Genomic DNA, 19,113 nt, shown 5'->3' on the forward strand with positions numbered 1-19,113 from the left:
TTTTCTAACATCTCTTTTCTTTCTGACCAGCTCTTGTAGCATTTCTGTTGTCATCTCTTGTAGCATGTCTATAGTCTCTGACCATGTCTTGTAGCATGTCTATAGTCTCTGACCATGTCTTGTAGCATGTCTATAGTCTCTGACCATGTCTTGTAGCATGTCTATAGTCTCTGACCATGTCTTGTAGCATGTCTATAGTCTCTGACCATGTCTTGTAGCATGTCTATAGTCTCTGACCATGTCTTGTAGCATGTCTATAGTCTCTGACCATGTCTTGTAGCATGTCTATAGTCTCTGACCATGTCTTGTAGCATGTCTGCAGGCGCTGACCATCTCTCTTGTAATATTTGCCTAGTCGCTGACCATCTCTGTTGTAACATGTCCCCAGGCGCTGACCATCTCTGTTGTAACATGTCCCCAGGCGCTGACCATCTCTGTTGTAACATGTCCCCAGGCGCTGACCATCTCTGTTGTAACATGTCCCCAGGCGCTGACCATCTCTGTTGTAACATGTCCCCAGGCGCTGACCATCTCTGTTGTAACATGTCCCCAGGCGCTGACCATCTCTGTTGTAACATGTCCCCAGGCGCTGACCATCTCTGTTGTAACATGTCCCCAGGCGCTGACCATCTATTGTAGCACATCTGTTGAAGCATGTCTTCAACAGATGAAGCAAGTCTTTGACCATCTCTGGTAATATTTGCCTAGTCTCTGACTATTTCTTGTAGCATTCTCCTAGGTGCTGACCATCTTATGTTTCATTGTCCCAGGTGCTGACCATCTCTTGTAGCATTGTCCCAGGTGCTGACCATCTCTTGCAGCATGTCTCCAGTCTCTGACCATCTCTTGTAGCTTGTCCCAAGTCTCTGACCATCTCTTGTAGCTTGTCCCAAGTCTCTGACCATCTCTTGTAGCTTGTCCCAAGTCTCTGAGCATCTCTTGTAGCTTGTCCCAAGTTCCTGAGCATCTCTTGTAGCTTGTCCCAAGTCTCTGAGCATCTCTTGTAGCTTGTCCCAAGTTCCTGAGCATCTCTTGTAGCTTGTCCCAAGTCTCTGACCATCTCTTGTAGCTTGTCCCAAGTCTCTGACCATCTCTTGTAGCTTGTCCCAAGTCTCTGAGCATCTCTTGTAGCTTGTCCCAAGTTCCTGAGCATCTCTTGTAGCTTGTCCCAAGTCTCTGACCATCTCTTGTGGCATGTACCCAGTCTCTGTCCATATCTTGCAAGCATGTTCCTAGACTCTGGCTATTTCTTGTAGCATGTCCCAAGTCTCTGGCCATTTCTTGTAGCATGTCTGCAGCCTCTTACCATCTCTTGTAGCATGTGCCTAGTGTCTGGTCACCTCTTGAAGCATGTCCCCAGGGTCTGACTATCTCTTGTAGCATGTCTGCAGCCTCTTACCATCTCTTGTAGCACATGCCTAGTCTCTGTCCATCTCATAGCATGTGGCTATTCTCTGATCATCTCTCATTGCATGGCTGCAGTTTCTGACAGTTCTCTATAGCATTGCTTTCCCTAGTTAATATGTGCGTCCCTTTGTTGATGTCAGGATCTGCACTTGAGGCCCCCTATATACATCACTAGAATAAAGAGACGCCACCATCATTCTCACTGAGCTGTACCTCGTGACGGTATACAGCATGCTGCATTTTACTAATATTTCCAGCTTCTACAGAAGTAAAGGAAAGCATTGTTTTAAACATGGAAATGCGTGGACTTGCATATTACACACATTGTGCAAAGTTCTATGGATGTTACAAAGCAGCAGAATGTTACAGAATGCTCATAAAATGTATACAAAGTGCATAGCACAGTATTTAAATGTGTCTGTGTGTTTTAGAAAGCACGTGAATGAGCCCTTTCAGTAAATCTAAGTAGTAGAGGTACGGGATATGATGTTCAATCCATTCCAGGGGAGTATTCTGGATTAGTCACATGTACTCTGCATAGGAGATCTCATATCGACATATAAGTATACCTGTAGGAGAACAAGCATTGGACAGAAACATAGAATCATCTGCATTGGCCAGAAATAAATAGTCATTTTTCAGGTGCATTTTAAATTCTGGAAATGTCAGAGAGGATGAGATTCACCTTCTTCACTCATCCTTACCAATAAACATAGTTCCTTCGGGGGCAGAGAAGTACATCATGCAATGGGTATACTCGCGGAGCTGTCAGCTCCTTTATTTCTCCTTGTCACGTTTGGGAGAGATACTTTGGGTGGAGACACCTAAACCATACGTGTCCTCCAGGGCCAGGAGAACCCGCCATTGTAGAAGAGGGCTAGACACTGTCTACGCATTTCGCCTTCTGTCTTTTTTTCTTTTCTTTTTAATTTTTTTATTTTTGAAAAGTGTGCTCAAGCAGAAGCATGGGAGGTGATGGGCACTTTAACATAAACTGAATATGATCTTCACAACCTTCTGTAGGAAGTCATGGAAACTGCTGCACTATTATTATTATTATTATTAATTTTTTTTTTCATTATTTTATTTAAGAGATTTCAAGCATTACAATGCAAAGAAAACATATGAAAAGCACTCACTACAAACATCAGTAATATATAAATAAATATTTGAATAATACAGTTAAAAAAAGATAGTAAAACATAATGATAATAATAGAAAATATTTAAAAATAAATAAAGTAATTAATATTTAATTATTTTTTTAAATTGTTTCTTATTAATTATTTATTTACTCACTGTTATTATTTTACAGTGCATTTTACACTTTTGCAGCAAAAATTGCGACAACGGCTGCTTTTATATTTGTTACGTGTTCCAATTAACATAGCATACATGAAAAAATATTTAAAGGGTAACACTTTAGCAGGGTTTTTTTTATAGCAAAAAAAAAAAAAAATAATATGGCATATAGAATTGCTATCACAAATCATTTTGTAATTGAATGGTATTAAAAATAACCTTTCCTTTTTCAATCTGTACCACTGATGTTTCTGTAAAATACAATATGGCTGCATGGAGGAGATCTGTACACAGATGGTGTACGGAACGCCCCCCCCAGAAATGTAATTTCTTGCTTGTGTGATTGGCTCCCTGATTTTCCCAGAAGTCTGCACTAGGAAACGAGTCAGATTTTGGGTATCCCCTGCAACTAAATTGTCATTTTGGTGAAATACTCGTCTAAAGGGGATGCAGACCCCGCACCTTTCTCATTAGACCTGCAAGTGCAGCAGCTGATTAAATATTATAAAACCACTCCCATACAGATTCACTTTGCACATGGACACAGAGAAAGAAACTGATTTCTTCAGAATAACAAAAGTTAGGAATATGCAACATAGTTTACTAAAATCCCTGCAAAGTACTGAGATCACTCAGAGGGGAATGTTATTTTCTCAACAAATGTGGAGCTACTCTTTAAACCAGGCATGTCCAACCTGTGGCTTGGGGGCCGCATGCGGGCCGGAACCGCAGGCAATGCAGCCCACTGCCCCCTGACAATTTATTTTTTTGCTGGGGAGGAAGGAAGTCCAGTCGGGGACACGGCCACAGCAGCTTCCAACTAACTGTAGGCAGAGGCTGCCTCGGAGGAGATCATCCACTAGTTGTGTTAAATTAGTGCTGAGGGGGGGGGGGGGGGGGGGGGGCGCGCGGCAGCTCGGGAAGGGCACAGCAGCTTTTTATTACTTGTATACCATAATTATAGTATATATTTTATATGCGGCCCAAGAAAATTTCTCTACACTCAATGTGGCCCAGAGGAGCCAAAAGGTTGGACACCCATGCTTTAAACATTGCTGGTTAACTTTTTAAGTGCTTTTTACTTGCTTTAAAGTTCTTACAAGCTCTTCCTGCTTTGTAATGTTTACAAGGGGGCTGTGGAATAATGTTTCACCCCTTTACATTACGCCTAAGGGAGAAACAAATCTAAATGCCTAAGCACAATTTTGAAACGTTGGCATATGTTCGTAAAAAACTGTACATATCATCACAACTACTTGGTGCATCTTTGCTTTTTCAGGACATATCAGGCTTTCTTTTGATGGTAAATGGTAATGGATATCTTATTTTTTTTTTTTTATTAGTATCAAAGAAATACTGGCCCAAAATAGAAAATTTTTTTTTTTTAATTTAGCTGTATATTTCTTGCTACTACCATAATCTTCCACCAAAGAACAACCCAAATAAAGTCTGTTCTTGACGATCACAGCGATACCACATACAGTATGTGTATGTTATTTTTTTTTTCTTTGTACCTGTAGTACAGCCAAAAAAACAATGGTGCCCATTTTTCTTTTTTATATTACCTAAAACACACTGACACTATACTAATAAAAAAAAAAAAAAAAAATGCTGACCTTTGAACTGACCTTGACCCAAACACTAACCATGGCACTGACCTAGATGAAACCTTGATCTAGGTAGTATTTTTTTTTTTTTTTACACATTTATTCTTCTCTGCAAGGAGAGCGAGATACTAAAGATGGATACACACTGTACACTTTTCTTAAGACTTTTTTCCTTTAGATTTACCAAAACCATATAATATGAGGTCAAACCTAAATGTGTATGCAATCAGTCAGGCCCTTGTACTACATAGTTGAAGGTAAATCTAAAGGAAATCTACCAAAAAAAGTTGTATAGTGTGTATTCAGCTTAAAGCTGGATACACACTATCCAACTTTTGTGGTTAGATTTCCTTCAGATTTACCTTTTCTATGTAGTGCAAAGGGCCTGACTGATTGCATACAAATTGAAAGTGTTTGGGTTTGACCTCATATTATATGGTTTTGGTAAATCTAAAGGAAAAAGTCTTCAGAAAATATTATAGTGTGTATGGCCCATAAGTATCTCTCTCTCTTTCCTTGCAGAGAAAAATAAATGTGTAAAAAAAAAAAAAAAAAAAAAAAAAAAAAAAATTAATAATAATAAAAAATACAAAATAATACCTAGATCAAGGTTTAATCTAGGTCAGTGCCATGGTTAGTGTTTGGGTCAAGGTCAGTTCACAGACTAATAAAACACAGGGACGGGCTTTACTGTGATAGCCAATCAAAGGCTATCACAGAGATCAGGTGGCCCGGATTGTTAGTACGGTACCTGGGGCTCTCTGTGAGACCCTGGCTTCTGTGCTGGAAGCGCGCCGTGCAAGGGAGATACACAAATATATGACCCCTCTGATTGGAAGAGATTGGGGTATAATAGATGCCTCCAAAAGGAGAACCTGTCACCTGCCCCGTGCTATCACATAGGGGGTAGCAGCCACTGATCAGTGTATTCTGATTGCAACAAGTTCCACGTACAGAATGTAGTGGCTTGATGGGGGGATTCCTCCATCCACCTTGTGTGGCTAGCTTTAGTTTGCACCTTCTTTCAGATAGTGACATTCCTGCTGGTTCGGCATGAACCAGCCTTAATTCCATCAATGTATGGCGGTAACTGTTCCTTGGAAGTCACTCTGTCAAGCAACTTTTCCTGGGTACATTTTTTCTTGATGAGTGCATGCAGCCAATTGGCTGCAGTGCTGATCAGTGTATTCTAATGGCAAGGGAGTCTCGCTGTCAGAATACAAAGACACAGCGAGACTGTTTCCCATCCCCCTCGAATGTGCGAATTTTAAAGGGGAAACCCCACAGCAAAAAAAAAAAAACATCAAACCTCAACATAGAGGGATGGGTCCTTTGGGGGCAGGGGTCCCCCCACCCCAAAGCATCTTGTCCCCATATCGATGGGGACAAGGGCCTCTTCCCAACAACACTGAGTGGTGGTTGTGGGGGTCTGTGGGCAGGGGGCTTATCAGAATCAGGAAACCCCCTTGGGGGGGCCCCAGATCCTGCCTCCCTCCATGTGAATGCTGGTGTGTTCTTTTTTTTTTTTTAATTTGGCGTGGGATTGCCTTTCAAGATCCTCAGAGCACAAGTCGCATGCCCCAAGTCGGATCAGGATGATCCGACTTGAATGCGACTTTCCATTTAAATCAATGGGCTGAATGTCGGATCAGTTAAGACGGCTCTCATAGGGAACCATCGATTCTGACATGTCATGCAACTTGTGCTCTGTAGTAATTGTATTTGGGAGTGGAAAATAGAAGAGGCAGAGAAACGCTGGTAAATGCGCAATAGCACCAATGCAAAAAGCTAGTATATGCGCGTTTTCCTGGCGTTGGTACTGGCTTTGCAGCTCGTTTTTCTAATGCCCTGTGTGCATGAGGACAAAGCTGAATGTATCATCAGTTCCCTGTGCTGGCATCCTGACGCTGTAATTTGGGTGTGATTCTTGAAGTGGTAGTGGGCGGGGGGGCTGAGCTGTGCTCTGTGTCTTATGAATGTAGAGAGCCGGTTTAGAAGTGAGCACGTATGAGTGCCCTCATAGCAAGCGGCTTGCTATAGGGGCTCTTGGCAAGGTGGAGGGGCCCAGAGCACCGGCAAAAAGGGGCCCAGAGCACCGGCAAAAAGTGGAGTATTAGGACTGCTCTATGCAAAACCATTGCCCAGAGCAGGTAAGTATAACATGTTTTGCTATTTGAAAAAAAATTCCTTTAAATCACTTTAAGTGTTGGGGGTGGCTTACTGTTACAAGTTAAGGACAATTATGGGCACTTTAGGATTTTCATATGTTCTCCTTAACAAAAGCTGCCCATAATAATTTGCCAGCACTGGGCCACCTGTAGTTGAAATTGTTTACCTGCCAACAGATTTGTAATTCTGTTTAGCCAGTCTTTTGATCCAGACACCCCTGCCAGAAGGCACAATAAGGTATTCAATCTTTATTTCATCAGCACAGCTTGGTCATGAACAGACTTTTGCCTGCTGATTGGGCTGTGAAAGATGGCTACAGTGTGGGCTTCCAGTGCCTGGAGGGCGTCAATAGACGTTCTACCGTGATTGCGCTGTTCGCACGCCCGCCTGCAGTGTGCTCTTTGATGTTGAGTCCTTTGGACTCGGCTGATCACAGAACAGGGTAAAGGGCCAATCACAGCAGCCCTTTACCACGTGATTAGCTGTCAGTAAATGACAGTGGATAATGGAAGTAAACAGAAGCCAGTTATTGGCTTTTCTTCTCTTCACAAACACTTACAGGGACATCAGTCCCAATCTGTGCCAACTAGTGCAACCTATCAGTGCCCACCTATCAGTGCCTACAAGTGCCACCTATCAGTGTCCATTAGTTCTGTCAATCAGTGCCCATCAGTGCCTCCTTATCAGTGCCCATCAGTGCCTCCTTATCAGTGCCCATCAGTGCAGCCTCATCAGCGCACATCAGTTTAGGAGAAAAATTACCTGTTTGAAAAACCTTTTAACAAGCTATGAAAAATGTTTTTTTGTTTGTTGTTTCTTTAGCAAAAAAAAAAAGAACGCTCCTATTTGTGTGGAAAAAAAAAAGATGTTTGGGTACAGTGTTGCATGACCGTGCAGTTGTCATTCAAAGTGTGACAGGGCTGAAAGATGAAAATTGGCCTGGGCAGGAAGAGGGTAGAAGTACCCAGTAAGCAAGTGGTTAACAGTCAGTATCAGAGCCTGATAATCTCCTAGCATGACATTGCAGTAGATTGAGATTATGACACATTTGGGTAATTGCAATATTTGCAATTAAAATGACATTAAATTGTATTTTTAAATAGTGATATCTGTTTTTTTTTAAATTTGCTTTAAGATTAACATGGCCATTTTTTTCTCATGATTTCAAGAGCTGTAGAGTTTTGGGATTGCTCAGTAGTAATAGGATGTCTTGTTTTCTAACTGATCCAAAAAGAATCAGATATGTGTCTGACTGGTAAATCTTTTCATTGGTAGCTGGAGCCTGATTTCAGATAAGGAGGCTATTACATCCAGTACAGACATGTTTAGTGAATGATGCTTTCCTTACTTCAGTCCGAGAGAAGAAAGGCAGAAGCCTAGGCGTTGGAACCCAATCGTATTATGTACTACTAACAATACATTCTAGCATTGACAAATGTTTGAATCTTTGCCCAGGGCTCAGCATTTCTAGAACATCTCAGAACATAATCTGGATTGGAAATATTTTTAAAAAGCACTTATCCTCTAATAAATCATACATAATTTACTTGTGTACGATGTGGATAAATGGCCAAGAGCAATGTCTAGCAGTGAAGTACCGTATTTATCGGCGTAAAACACGGACCTCAATTTTAGGAGGAAAGTTTCAGGAAAAAAGTCTTACATTTTAAATAAAGAACTGTGAAGCAAAATAAGGGTAGCTCAGAACTTTTTTTTTTTTTTTTTTTTTTTTCAAATGCAGCCTCCCCAGTGCACATGAATGCAGCCTCACCAGTGCCCATGAATGCAGCCTCGCCAGTGCCCATAAATGCAGCCTCCCCAGTGCAGTGCCCATGAATGCAGCCTCGCCAGTGCAGTGCCCATGAATGCAGCCTCGCCAGTGCAGTGCCCATGAATGCAGCCTCGCCAGTGCAGTGCCCATGAATGCAGCCTCACCAGTGCAGTGCCCCTGAATATAGCCTCGCCAGTGCAGTGCCCATGAATGCAGCCTCACCAGTGCCCATGAATGCAGCCTTGCCAGTGCCCATCAGCGTGGGGAGATTACAAAGAGCGTGAATCTCCCGATTACCTGGCGGTCTCTGTCATCTGAAGTCCCGCCTCCTGGACTAGCTCCTATGATAGATGTCACACATCCTGGCATTGGACCAGTATGCTGTCTATCAAAGGAGGCAACCACCGGGTAAGTGGGAGTAATCCTGTGGTGCTTGCCCTTCATTACGCTCGGCCTGGCCTGTGTGTTAAAGACTTCTTGGCACTTTTCAAAGAACCAACTCAATAAATGCAATTTCTTATTAAGCAGCTGCCACATTTATTTTTAGGCCCGGTTTACACTGGAGTGACACTCGCATGACATGTAAAAATCAATGTTTCCCTATGAAGGCTGTCCTAACTAGTCCGACCTTGGAAAAGGTGTCGGTCCAACTTTTGTAAAAGGTCCCTGCACCACTTTGGTCAGACTTCTGTCTGATTTCAGCCCATATAATTGAATGGAAGTTGCATCCAAGTCGGATCAGCATCTTAACTGGTCCAACTTGTGACATGCAACTTGTGCTCTCAGGTAATGTTAGCAATGCAAAATGTATTGAAAAAAAAAATGTCTTGAGCCCTTAGGGTCTGGTATGGATTTTAAGAGGAACCTTACGCCAAAAAAAATGGTGTGGGGGTCCCCCCCAAATCCCTACCAGACCCTAGTCCAAGCATGCAGGCCAGGAAAGGGGGGTAGGGGGATGAGCTAGCGTGCCCCCCCCCCCCAATGAACCATACCAGGCCACATGCCCTCAACATAGGGGGTGCTTTGTGGTAGGGGGGCTCTGCCCTCCCCCATCCCAAAGCACCTGGTCCCCATGTTAATGGGGACAAGGGGCTCTTCCCCCCCAACCCTGGGCTGTGGTTTTGGGGGTCTGCGGGCAAGGGACTTATCGGAAACTGGAAACCCTCTTTAAGAAAGGGGTAGCCGTGATCTGGGGCCACCTATGTGAATGAGTATGGGGTACCCTTACCCACTCACTCAAAAAAACAGTGTAGTGTAACAAAAAAAGATGCAGTTTATTAAAAATGTGTAATGTCCCCCGATATAGATCCAACGTCCAATCACAATGTCTTCCTCCACCGTCTCCCCGATAAGAAAAAATAAAAACGCTCCTCCCTGACGAATGCTCCCGCAGTTCTGGCAGCTCCTGTGTCTGACAGTTCTTATATACCTTTAGGGTGTGGCTATGCGGTGATGTAACCCAGAGACCCACCCTTGGGGGCGGGGTCTCTGAGTTAAATCACTGCATGGCCACGCCCTAAAGATATATAACTGTCAGACACCGGAGCTGACAGAAAGGCGTGAGCCAGTGTCGGAGAAGTGTTTTTGTTTTCAGCGGGTCGGCGGCAGCGGAAGACCTCGTGATTGACTGACTGTGTAGCTACCACAGGGGACATTAGTAATTTATAACAAAGGAAAATTTGTCTCATGTTTTTATTGCACTACACTGTTTGTTTTTTTGGGTGCATGCGTAGGGGCCCAAAGGACCTTGTATGGATTGGGGGGGGGGGGGGGGGCACGCTATTTTTTTTTATGAATTTGGAGTGAGGTTTTATCCATACCAGAACCAAAGGAATTGTTTTGATTAGTCAAAGGATATGTTACACTCATCTCAAAGTCAGATCAAAATCAGATTCTGTTCGTTAAAGTCACATGGGACTTGGACCAAAGTCGCCGGGTGTGAACATGGTCTAGATTGTTCTAATAAAAACAGATTCAACATAAATCTGTGCTGTGACTACCGGTAATTATCCGTAAAATTTATTATTTTTTTTAAATATATATATATATATATATATATATTAAGCCCTCATCGTCGTCCTTTACATGCTGTGAAACATGCTGTTTCAGATCAGGCTGGCAGTGGGAGTACCTGCACTGGCTGATGAAATGTGAAAGAGAAGACAGGGCAAGGTTGAATGATACATAGCCACCATCTTTCTTAAGGCAGTTTTCATAGTATCCTTTTATGTGTGCTGCCGGCCAGCAGGGAAAGCCTTAGGATTCACGTAATTGGACTGAGTGCAGGTGAGTTAAGCTTGCCATTAACAAGTTGGAAATTCTCAGTATATTCAATGACTTGCGAATGTCGTTTAAAAGTACTTGGAAATTTTGTTTGCTTTTAATGTTTGATTTTGGATTGAATGGGCTTTCCCAAATGAAAACCACATTCACTGTTGGAAATTTGTTTGTTGGAGAAAAAAATTTTCATCTTGTCCGTTCAAACTTTCTCGTGACTGCAGTTAATGTTGATTTGATCCAACTAATTAGAAAATCAAATAAATCGTTCTAAAACAAAACATTTTGAACAAAATTTTACTAGCGCATGGCCAGCTTTAGCAGCAGAGTTGTGACGCCTAAAAATGGCAGAATCAGAAAAAGTAAGTCTTTGTCTTTAAAATTACAATGATCAAAAAAACAGAAGAAAAGACTTGACTAGACTGTGGCTGTGTGGGATGTAGAAAGGTCTTCACATACTTTTCTTTTTGACTGGAATGTTTCACAGTTGAGTTGTGGGGGACGTCATTCTGTCTGTGCATAAAATACATGCTCAGCTAAATGAAGTGTGGGGGGGGGGGGGGGGGTTATACACTGAAACAGCTTTTTTAAATAAGTATATTTATTTCTAACTGAAATAGTGATTTTACAGAGAGAAGCATGATTAATCACTAGTTAGAATAATATATTATTTTGTTTTGAGAACATTGGGAAACTTTCATGGAAAAAAATGTGCAAAGGGCATTTCCAAGTATGACCTGTAGCCCTACATTTATACTTGGCTATTTTAGGCTTTACTATTTATACTTGACTGTACTATTTCCTGGGAATTTGTAAAGCTCAGTATAGCCTCCTAAAATATTCCTCCAAATCCTGTGCTTTCTTAGGATCTAATATATTCAGAATTCATGTTGAAAATTTATGTTATGTTGAATTTAACAATTGGGTAATAGAAATTGGATAAACGAAAACATGTTATAGCAGTTGACTTTAATATTTTAATCCACACCATCCTAATAAGGGAAAACCTTTAGAAAAAAACGATTTAATTTATGTAGTAATTTATCATAATCCAGTCTTCAATAGTCTGCCCAGCATAGGCTATGAAATCTGGTTTTTGATTGAGCACAATAATAAACCCGTGCTTGTTGCACTTTTAATAAAGTCGCCTTTTATGTCACAAATTAATATTTGAAATGCATATTTACTTAGCATTGATATATAACACAGAAAGATTAAAGAACTAAAGTATTGGTACCTTTTTGGTAAATACAACTTTCTATGATCTATATATAATTTATTAAAAGTAACAAGTCACAAATATGATCTGCACATCCAGATGGTTTAAGAGGAAAATGCCTTATGTTTGTAATGTGTTATATATTGTTCGGCAGAGTTACGCTACCTTCTACTGCTAAAAGGAACTCAGTTCATTACCATTCTGAAATACATGAACTGGTTGAGCTGGTCCATTTCCTGGCCCAGATATGAAAATCCTTAAATAGGAATGCTGGAGGGAAAGATATATTCTTTAAGGTGGCCATACACTAATCGACATCAGGGACAGTGGTCAGTGAGAGAATGATTTTCTTGCACTGGTGGTCAGTAGAAAGAATGCCCTGTTATACTGGTGGTTTGTAAGAAAAATGCTTAAGTCAGTGGTGGATTATGTAAGCAAAGGATCCCAATAAATTGAGGACAGTGGGAAGAATGCTCTTTACAAAGGTGGTCAGTGGGAAGAATCTCCCCCATACTGATAGTGAACTTGATTTATTTGTGTGAGTGGTTGCTAAATGAGAAACTGGAGTAGATGCTCCACTGGTCCCATCCTAGTGGTTCTGCTGAGTGCTGTTGGTGTTTATGCAGGGCTGTCTTTTCCAATGGGCATGCCCGGCGGTTGCCCGGGGGCCCCACTTGCCAAGGGGCCCCACATGGATGGTGGCAATTACTGTCCCTGGTGGTCTAGGGCCCCCCCGTTGTCCGCCGGCGGTGGCCGTGGCTCGAGTCTGCACTGCACAGACAGTGGTTGCTAAGGCCAGCCCGATTGGTATCTAGCAACCAGTGATGTTAGCAGAGCAGACCCATGAAGCACAGTGGAGGAGAATCCTCCTCCTCGTTGGCTCGGCCTCCTCTCCTCTCCGTCTCCGCGCCTAGAAGATTGGCTCCGCCTCCGCCTCCACCCACTTCCTCCCATGTGCAGCCATTGTGAAAGGTAAGGTAGCCAGCCCAGCTGCCAGGCTGCTTGATATGATATTCTTTCTTTTTTTAACTCTCTCCAATCTCCATGGCATGATCGACACAAGAGACAACTACCTGTCCTGGAGGATATACCTTACTATATATTGGTCCCTGTAATATGTATATAGTAAGGTATATATCCTCCAGGTAGTAGTTGTACTCTCTTGTAGTATAGTGTTCCCTGTAATGTGTATATGGTCTATATACATATTGCAGGGAACACTATATACTACAAGAGAGTACAACTGCTGCCTGGAGGATATACCTTACTATATACATATTACATGGAACACTATATACTACAAGAGAGTACAACTACCTGGAGGATATACCTTACTATATACATATTACTGGGAACACTATATACTACAAGAGAGTACAACTTCTGCCTGGAGGATATACCTTACTATATACATATTACAGCGGACACTATATACTACAAGAGAGTACAACTACCTGGAGGATATACCTTACTATATACATATTACAGGGAACACTATATACTACAAGAGACTCTTGTAGTATATAGTGTTCCATGTAATATGTATATAGTAAGGTATATACTCCAGGTAGTAGTTGTACTCTCTTGTAGTATATAGTGTTCCCTGTAATGTGTATTCTCGTGGGTGAGCAGGGGGCCCCAGTGCACTGCATTGCCCAGGGGCCTATAAGGCTCTTAAGATGGCACTGTGTCTATGTAGGCACCATCAAGCAGAAGATGAATCGTACAGTGCTCAAGGAACTCCTAGACATCTCTGGAGGAACCTTAGGGTTCCATAGAATACTGTTTGGTAGAGGCAGTTTTTGAGACATAACTTGTGGGCCTTGAGAAGTGAGTCTTATCATAAAGCAGCCTGACTGAGCCTAGCGCATGTTGTAGAGCAAGGGTCTCCAAAATTTCTAAACAAAGTTCCAAGTTTACTGTCCTTTAGAATTTGAGGGGGCCGGAATGTGGCTAGTAAAAATAGAAATGCTTCAGCATCAATGGGAGTAAACAACGCCCCATCATTGGTGTCAGTGAAAAGAATAGTGCCCCATCATTGGTGTCAGTGAAAAGAATAGTGCCCCATCATTGGTGTCAGTGGGAGAAATAATTCCCCATCATTGGTGCCAGTGGGAGAAATAATGCCCCATCATTGGTGTCAGTGGGAGAAATAATGCCCCATCATTGGTGTCAGTGGGAGAAATAATGCCCCATCATTGGTGTCAGTGGGAGAAATAATGCCCCATCATTGGTGTCAGTGGGAAGAATAGTGCCCCATCATTGGTGTCAGTGGGAGAAATAATGCCCCATCATTGGTGCCAGTGGGAGAAATAGTGCCCCTAGGGCCAGACAAAGGCAAGCAAAGGCCACACCTAGCCCCTGGCCTGCAGTTTGGGGACCACTGTTGTAGAGGAATAGCAAGAATTAGTAAAGGTGTACTGCGTTCATTAAAAATACTGTTTTCACTGGATTGCCTTCTAGGGTCAGTATCAATGGGATTTTGTTGTCCATGGAGATGCTAAAGCAGTTTGAAGAAGGTCAACTGCACCTGCAATGAGTTCTGAATGATCTCCGAAGCATCTGGTATCAAAATCACACTGCATTTATCCGTCAAAGCCTATCATATCAGGCCCTAAGAGAGCTGAAGTGCTTCTGTGCTGCCAAGTAACCTTTATGTTCTTCCTTTAATTAAATTGTACTCTTGTTTCACTTCCTTATAATAATATTTAATTTGTATGGAATTCTTTTAATGTATCCGTGTGATCTCAGTCTTTTTCAGAGTTTAGTCCTGTAGGTGTTATTTTACTGAAGATTCCATCTTTTCTGTGTGTTTGTCTTTTGATAGGGAGGAACGTAAAGCCACAGAGGAGAATTAAGGTGAAGGTGCCAGGACTGGTCAGGAGATGTGAAAGAGCGTCATTATGTTGTGCATAAACAGAAGAGCTGAACGTCTTTCCCGGCGCCAGATGAGGCAGGACCGTTGATGTATTCCCAGCTGTGCATAAACAGACTTGGATATTTAAGTTCTTTAATGTTAATGTAGGCACTACAGAACCAGTGTGATGGTGCAATGAAATGAGGCTCCGAAATGGAACTGTGGCCACCGCATTAGTGTTTATCACTTCTTTCCTCAGCCTGTCCTGGTACACGGCCTGGCAAAATGGGAAAGGTAGGTCCTGTCACTATCTGTCACTAACTACAATTTTCTTTTGCAGATCATGTTCCATCAAAATAGATAATGGCTATGTCTCTATGGTGCAATCAAATTGTATTATTATATAATGCTTATCGTTGTACGTCTCTCTGTGGCAGATGGTAATTATTTAAACTGTATGCTAAGAAAACAGATTGGTTGAGATGCACTTTTAAAAAAGAAAAATACAGACTCCTGAAAGTCTAAGTGGTCTTCCTGCTTAAATGTGGTGATGACCCCTCCTGATGTTAAAGTGAACCTGAACTCTAGTTTTGAAATATATAATCTACCTGATAGAGGACACCCCTGGGTGCCTGCTTTTGCTTAAATACCAAGAAATGTATCCTCTATGCCAGTGATGGTGAACCTTTGCACCCCAGATGTTTTGGAACTACATTTCCCATGATGCTCATGCACTCTGCAGTGTAGTGGAGCATCATGGGAAATGTAGTTCCAAAACATCTGGGGTGCCAAGGTTCGCCATCACTGCTCTATGCCATATTCTGATTTGGTTTCACCTCGTTTCTACTACCTCTGACTTCATGGCAAAGCCCTGCCAGTTGCCATTCCTGCCCTGATTATCCAATGGCTGCAGAGCGATGTCTCACTTGCCTAGTATTTATTTACCCATTTGAGCCCTGTATAGTGATCCCATTGTTGGCGAGTTGTCATCAACATCAAGATATCTAGTGTGACATGTACTGTAGGCAGGACCTTTATTTTAAGCCTTTAAAACTGAGTATGATTTACTTATAAACTTTCATACTATCATTCAACGTTTAGCTGTCAAATGCCAGTATTGGCAGCAACAGCAATACTAGTATAACATAAGCCTAAGTGACATAAAAACTCTACAAAATACTGGCTACTGTAATAACAATAACCGTATGGGTGGGTAAGGCTGTTAGAGTGTAAAATCTGGTGCAGCTGTGCATGGTAACCAATCAGCTTCTAAGGTCAGCTTGTTTTAATTAGGCTTTGACAAATCCTGGAAGCTGATTGGTTTCTCTGCAGAGCTTCACCAGATTTTGAACTCTCTGGTTTTAGTAAAATCAACCCCTATGTTTGGAAAAAAAAAAAAACACTTTTTTAAAAAAATCTGTGTCTCATTGTAGAGATTTACCCTCACTTCCTGTTTTGTGGATTTTTAATGTAATAGAAATCCCCCCATAGACATTTGTCCTGGAGACCAGTGTCAACATTGGAAGAATTCCCCTCTATTCCTGTCCTGGGGGCAACTCTGGATTTACCTTCACTTTTGTTCCCCATGACATTGGTAGTTATGACAGTTAGAGGGAGGGAATCTTCCTAATAGGGACACACACAACAAAAATACCCAACAGTGCTATTATCCATTCACATTGTTTGAATTGAGTAAGAGCCGGTTCACTCTGGGGCGACTTGTCAGGCGACCTGGTCGCCTGACAAGTCGCCGTGGGTCGCCTGCCATAGATTAGCACAGGACCCGTTCTAATAGGAGCGACACAAGTCGCTTCCGACTTAGAAAAAGGGTCCTGAGCTACTTTGGGGCGACCTGGAGCGACCTGCATTGACTTCAATAATATGATAAAACAGCATCTGTGGCGCTAAACCTTAAAATACAGTCCCAAATGAATGAGGAAAGGAACAGCAGTCCATAAAGGTGCATCCCAAACTTGTAAAAGGATGAGGCAGCTTCTGAACCGAAATCCCACCACCGGACAGCACACCAATCACCACTCCTTACCAACTGTAATGGATCCCCATGACAGAGATCTCACAAGCCATTCTAAATGTGAACCAGAGAACCAGATGATCCCGCTCTCCAATCCCGAATAGGTAGACTTGACAGACGGTATATGCAAAAAAGCAGGGACACTAACATAGCGTAGACTGCTATTTATTGTAAAATTGCACACGAGTGGATAACACTTACTAGATCACAGAAAAATACATCGCATCTCTCTGAGTGGTGTGTGGTCCTCCCTGGATGTTCACTGGGCTGTCAGTGCATTGATAACCATAGAGATGGCCGCCGTGTCTCCTCCACGCTATGGTGAGCGTCACCTCGAGCGCCACCCGACGTACGTTTCGTCCCACAAGGACGTTGTCAAGGGGTGCGGCCTCGAGGAGCGCTTCCACCATATATAGCCAAGGAGGAGGGCGGGACGCATTCAGATACTTCACGCCCGGATGTCGAGGATGCGTTCCATTGACAGGAAACACTGCCCCGCCGGAAGGAGAGAAGAGGACCAATCGCAACCACCGGAAGATCGAAAAAATCGATCAAATATCCCAGTAAAAGGATTAGTTGGCCATGTCCTCTATCACAATCTGTATGTACCTATCCCACAAAAATTATCTTCACATTAGTGAAAATGCAAATAGATCTAAAATTTAATACGGACCCACAGCCCGGGGGAGACAGCGCCACCTGCTGGTAGGAACACATAGAACACCCAACAGCCAAAGAGGGCCACCACAGCTAGATGTATAGGAATTACACACATAGATTAAAAATACATAAAAATCTATCATGGAAAATCACAAAAATATATAAAATATTACATTATACCACAATAAAAATAAAGACAACAGAAATCCGGCTCTAATAAATAATAATACCATATACTGAAAATGGCTATGAATTACTAATATGGGCATTAAGGTCCCAATCAATATTCAAACCCAAAGGGGTATAGGACTTCAGCCTATAAATCCAACTTGTCTCAAGTTTGGATACGCCCCTCGTAAGGTTGCTACCCCTCCAGTGGCCTGAAAATCTGTCAATGCCTAAAAACAGAGTTCCACTGGGGTCTCTCTGATGGCATTCGTCATAATGACGCGAGAGACTGTGTTTAGGAAAACCTTTGACTATGTTGGCCACATGCTCCTTAAGCCTCACATGAAGCTCCCGGATAGTGCGGCCAACATAGTCAAGGCCGCAGGGACACCTCACAAGGTATACTACATATTTTGTAGTGCAGGATATAAATGGCTTGATGACAAAATCCTGACCTGTGGACCCCGAACTAAATGTGTCAACACGTCTCCTTCTTTCCGCGTTCAATTGGCAGATAGCACATTTTCTGCACCTATAGAATCCTCCCATCTGCTGGAAGAACGATACTCTTTTAGGTGGATCTCTAACATTGGGAGCTATCTGCAACCTCAGGGGGGGAACACCCCTATGAACTATCTGAGGTTGCAAAGGCAGAAGGGGTCCCAACACCCCATCGTTTAGCAAAATATGCCAATGTCTGCGTAGGATCTTCCTAACAGAAAAGTGTTGCATTGAATAGGATGTGAAAAAGGCAAACCCGAAGGATTGCTGCGAGTCTCTAGATTTGGGCTGCAACAAATCCTCCCTCGCTCGTGAATCCGCCTTGGCAATGGCCTCATTGAGTAATGACTCATCATAGCCCTTTTCCAGAAATCTGTTCTTAAGGACAATAGTTTCCCGCAGGAAATCGTCCCTCTGTGAACAGTTCCGCCTCAGGCGCAAAAACTGGCTGACAGGAACGGACTCCAACCACGTCTTGTGGTGACAACTCGTGGTGTCAATGAATCCGTTCCTGTCAGTCGGCTTAAAAAAAGTGGACGTTACAATCTGGGCCTCTTCAATACGAATTCTAAGATCCAAAAAATGGATCTCCACATTACTAGATTCGTATGTGAGGCTAATGCCCCTCTGGTTATTATTAAGGGTCTCCATGAACTCCTGTAAGGATTCCCTTGGACCATCCCACAGGAAGAGGATGTCGTCGATGTACCTACGCCAGAGCACTAGCTCCGGCCTAGGCACATTCCAGACGACATCCTCCTCCCACTTGGCCATGAACAGGTTGGCCATACTGGGCGCGAATTTCGCGCCCATGGCCACACCCCTGTTCTGCAAGTAAAAGATGTCGTTAAACCAGAAGTAATTTCGAGACATTGCAAAATCCAGAAGAGAGATGATATACTCTTTCTGGAAGCCCAAGATGGTCTCAAGTCCCAAAAAATACGACACCGCCTCCCTACCATGCTGGTGTGATATAATTGTATACAGGGACGAGACGTCCGCCGTGACCAATGTATATCCCTCCTGCCAGGTGATATTGTTAAGTTCGTTGATCACCTGCATGGAATCTCGCAGGTATGAGGGCGTTTTGGTGACAAGAGGTTGTAGGAAATGATCAATATATTTGCCCACCCGGGAGGTAACG

At 42.7% G+C, this 19,113-nt stretch overlaps 1 protein-coding gene across 1 annotated transcript in view; it reads left to right on the forward strand.

Annotated features, from left to right (window-relative positions):
• MGAT4A (alpha-1,3-mannosyl-glycoprotein 4-beta-N-acetylglucosaminyltransferase A) overlaps positions 1-19,113 on the forward strand; it is a 172,755-nt gene that overhangs the window by 913 nt on the left and 152,729 nt on the right. The window contains exon 2 of the mRNA XM_082245267.1: positions 14,579-14,902. Coding sequence (XP_082101393.1) covers positions 14,809-14,902 — 94 coding nt within the window. The 5' untranslated portion in view covers positions 14,579-14,808. The remainder of the gene's footprint in view (positions 1-14,578; positions 14,903-19,113) is intronic.

Source organism: Pelophylax lessonae (assembly GCF_965119305.1).
Source record: "Pelophylax lessonae genome assembly, chromosome: 2".
Classification (NCBI taxonomy): Eukaryota; Metazoa; Chordata; class Amphibia; order Anura; family Ranidae; genus Pelophylax; species Pelophylax lessonae.